This window comes from Gastrolobium bilobum, unplaced genomic scaffold, assembly GCF_033153095.1.
Source record: "Gastrolobium bilobum isolate Gb01-03AN ecotype WA unplaced genomic scaffold, APGP_CSIRO_Gbil_v1 utg9052, whole genome shotgun sequence".
In the NCBI taxonomy this organism is placed as follows: Eukaryota; Viridiplantae; Streptophyta; class Magnoliopsida; order Fabales; family Fabaceae; genus Gastrolobium; species Gastrolobium bilobum.
This window is the reverse complement of record NW_026897360.1, coordinates 317,410-321,252: the sequence shown is the minus strand read 5'-3', so window position 1 is coordinate 321,252 and position 3,843 is coordinate 317,410. Positions and strand designations below refer to the sequence as shown.

The 3,843-nt window shown below is 34.8% G+C and overlaps 1 protein-coding gene across 1 annotated transcript; it reads right to left on the bottom strand.

The window, feature by feature from the left end:
• Nucleotides 1-65: 65 nt before the first annotated feature.
• LOC133306244 (uncharacterized) lies at nucleotides 66-2,739 on the bottom strand. Its single transcript, XM_061506531.1, has 4 exons — nucleotides 1,812-2,739; nucleotides 1,609-1,670; nucleotides 1,358-1,520; nucleotides 66-373 (listed from the first exon to the last, which is right to left on the bottom strand). Exons 1-4 carry the CDS (start codon nucleotides 2,737-2,739, stop codon nucleotides 66-68), a joined length of 1,461 nt encoding a protein of 486 aa, XP_061362515.1.
• Between the last annotated feature and the right edge of the window lie 1,104 nt (nucleotides 2,740-3,843).

Below are 3,843 nucleotides of genomic sequence, written 5' to 3'. Positions count from 1 at the left end.
CTAGTAGTTACCCCTTTGGATATATCACCTATTACCGCATCAATGGGGTGTCCTCTAGCTACTCTTCAATCTTGTGGTAGATTGTTTCCATCATTGGTTTGTTGACTTGGTGTTTCTTCATTGTTTGCTTCCTTTTCTTTTTGCCTTTCGTCTTCCTCTTTGTCATTCAAGTTTATGTTTTCCATGCTTTCTATAACCTCATCATCACAAGGTTCCTTTCTAGGCAAGGCATTGTTAGTCTCATTAAATACAACATGAATAGACTCTTCAATGACCATTGTTCTTTTGTTATAAATTCTATAAGCTCTACTTGTAAGTGAATATCCTAGAAATATGCCTTCATCGGCTTTAGAGTCAAACTTGCCAAGATTTTCTTTTCCATTATTTAAGACAAAACATTTGCAACCAAAGACATGAAAATATGAAATATTGGGTTTTCTTCCTCGGTAAAGATCATAGGGAGTTTTCTTCAAAATATGTGTAATTAAAGCACAGTTCATAACATAACATGCGGTGCCGACGGCTTCCGCCCAAAAATATTTTGGAAGATTATTTTCATTTAACATTGTTCTAGCAAGTTCTTCCAATACACGATTTTTCCTTTCTACAACTCCATTTTGTTGTGGAGTCCTAGGAGCAGAAAAATTATGTTCAATACCGTTTTCTTAACAAAACATTTCAAATTCTTGATTTTTAAATTCTCCACCATGATCGGTTCTAATTGAAACAATATTTGAAGATTGTTCATTTTGAATAAGCTTGGCAAGTCTCTTGAATGATTTAAAAGCATCGCTTTTATATGTAAGAAATAAAGTCCAAGTATAGCGAGAATAATCATCCACAATGACCAAAGCATAGTAATTGCCACCAAAGCTCATGGTTCTAGTTGGTCCAAAAAGATCCATATGTAAAAGTTGTAAAGGCTTTGTGGTAGAAACAATATTTTTTGATTTAAAAGAAGCCTTTACTTGTTTTCCTATTTGACAAGCATCACAAACTTTATCTTTTTCAAATTTGAGCTTTGGTAACCCAATTACTAAGTCTAAGGATATCAATTTGCTTAATTGACCCATGCCAATGTGTGTTATTCTTCTATGCCATAACCAAGAGTCATCTTCCTTACTAATCAAACATTTATCGTCATTTGAAGGCATACCATCTAAGTCTATCATATAAATGTTATCCACTCTATGACCAAGAAACTTAACTTGCCCATCAATTAGACTCTCAATTTTACAAGAGGTTGAGTCAAAAATAATTTTATAATTTTTATCACATAATTGACTAATGCTAAGCAAGTTATGTCTAAGGCCCTCAACAAGTAAAATATTTTCTATAGAAACGGAGGAGGAATTACCAACTTTTCCAATACCAAGAATCTTTCCTTTGTTGTTATCTCCATAGGAAACATGTCCATGTTCTTTCTTAATGAATGATTGGAACTTAGTTACATCTCCCGTCATGTGACTTGAGCAACCACTATCCAAGTACCACTTGGAGCTTTTAGCCTTCAAACAAACCTACATCACAAAGTCAAGATTTAATCTTTGGTACCCACACCATGTTGGGTCCTTGTGTGTTAGTCTTGGGCTAAGTTCCCTTAGGAACCCACACTTTCTTTAGCCCAATAATACCATTCTTTCTAACTTTACAAGTGGATGCACTATGACCTTTTCCACCATAATGAAAACATTTAATGAATGGGCTACTTGTCATGTAGGATGGTGAAATGAAAAAGTTTTTATATGATTTTTCTTGTGTGTTAGTGTCAAAGCCTAAACCGGATTTTTTGAATATGCATCTTTGTTTACCAAGCAACACATTTAAGTTGTCTCTTCCACATGTGAATTTGCTTAGAATTTCATTTAAATAATCAATTTCATTGTTTAGATCTTTGCATGAAGTACATGATGAAGATGCATGATCATTTGAAGATAGGCATTTAATACAACCAATGCTAGCATCAAGTAATTTGAGAGTTTCATTTTCATCCTTCAACTCTTTTACTTCCTTTTCTAAAGATGCAATTTGTTTTTCCAAGGAACTAATAGTTTTTCTTGATGCTCTAAGAGCTTTAACATGTATTAGTGTTTCATTATGCATTTCTTCAAACATGTCAGACAACTCATCATATGAAGGGGACAAAGTAGAGCAAGATGAGTTTACCTCGGTTTCAGATTGATTTTTGTCCTCATTTGCCATTAGACATATATGTTGAGTTCCTTTGCTTGATTTCTCCGGTGGTCTTCCATCTTGCATGAAGCATAGATTTGCTTCTTCCTTGGAGTCATCATCGGAAGAACTAGATTCATCATCCCAAGCAAGATAAGCCTTCTTGAAGTTCCTTCTGTCCTTGCCTTGCTTCTTTTCATATTTGTCTTTCTTTTGAATATTTGGACAATCCAATTTGTAGTGACCGGTTTTTCCACATTCAAAGCAAGTGATAGTGAGTTGTGAGGATCCTTCATCTTTAGATCTTCTTATAGGAGGAAATGCGGATTTCTTTGAAAAATTCTTCTTAAAGAATTTTCCATACTTCTTTACGAAGAGACTCATCTCATCTTCGTCAAGACCATTTTCGGAATCTCCATCTTCTTTTTCCTCATCCTTCTCTTTGCTTGGTGTCGAGGCCTTCAAGGCAATTCCCTTACTTTTCTTGATGGCTTGTTCCTTCAAGGTTATTCTGGTTAGCTCCATTTCATATTCCTGGAGCTTGCCGAACAAGGTTGCAAGATCCATGGTTTTCAAATCTTTTGATTCCGTAATAGCCGTCAACTTAGGTTGCCATTCGCTATTATGCACACTTCTCATCACCTTAGCAATTAACTCAAGGTTAGTAAAAGATTTATCTAAAGCATTTAGATGAGTGACAAGGTGTGTGAATCTTTTTTGCATACTTTGAATACTTTCATTTTCATGAATTTCAAATTCTCTAGTGAGTGCATTTAATTTTGTAAATTTAACATCACTAGTTCCTTCATGGGTTATTTGAAGAATATCCCACATTTTCTTAGCATTCTTACAATTTGAAACACGAAAGTATTCATCACGACCTAAGGCATTTGTAATCAAGTTTTGAGCTCTAGCATTCCAATTTCCTTTCTTAATTTCATCTTCAGTGTAATTATCTATATCTTTAGGAATATCTTCATCTTTCTCCTTTTTTATAGTAGGTAGTGTATACCCTTTTTCAACTATACTCCATACTCTTAAATCATTAGATTGAAGAAATATTTTCATTCGACTCTTCCAATAGGAATAATCGACGCCATTGAAAAAAGGAGGTCTAGTACTAGAAGATCCCTCAAGGGGCATATCATGGTTCAAAGAAGCCATCCCTTCTCTTGAAGCGATTAAGCTCTTTACACAAGAGTTCAAGCTCTGATACCACTTGTTGGACATGTGGCTTTAATACTCAAGAGGGGGGTGAATTGAGTTTTACAAAATATTTTCGCAAAGTACCTCCTTTGATGTTTTAAAGACTATTTCTTCAATAAAGTGATTTAATAAGGAAATGTCTAATTGTAAAAGCAAGTGTAGTGAACAACAAAGTAAGCAATCGTATATATAAAGACAATCTAAGATGCAATTTTAATACTTAAATAAAGAGATTAAGGTTAGAGCAAACTAGATGTATCATGGTTCGGTCACCACCACCGTGACCTACGTCCAGACTGAAGCCGCTCGATCAATTCTTTTCACTAACTATCAAGCTTGAGGGTGCTTGACAAACCACTACAACTTTTCAAGACTTCGGGCTCTTGATGCCTTACACTTTTTCACTCCAAATTTTCTTAGGAATTTGGTAACCTCTCAAATATAGGGTTCACTCCCCTCTCAAAT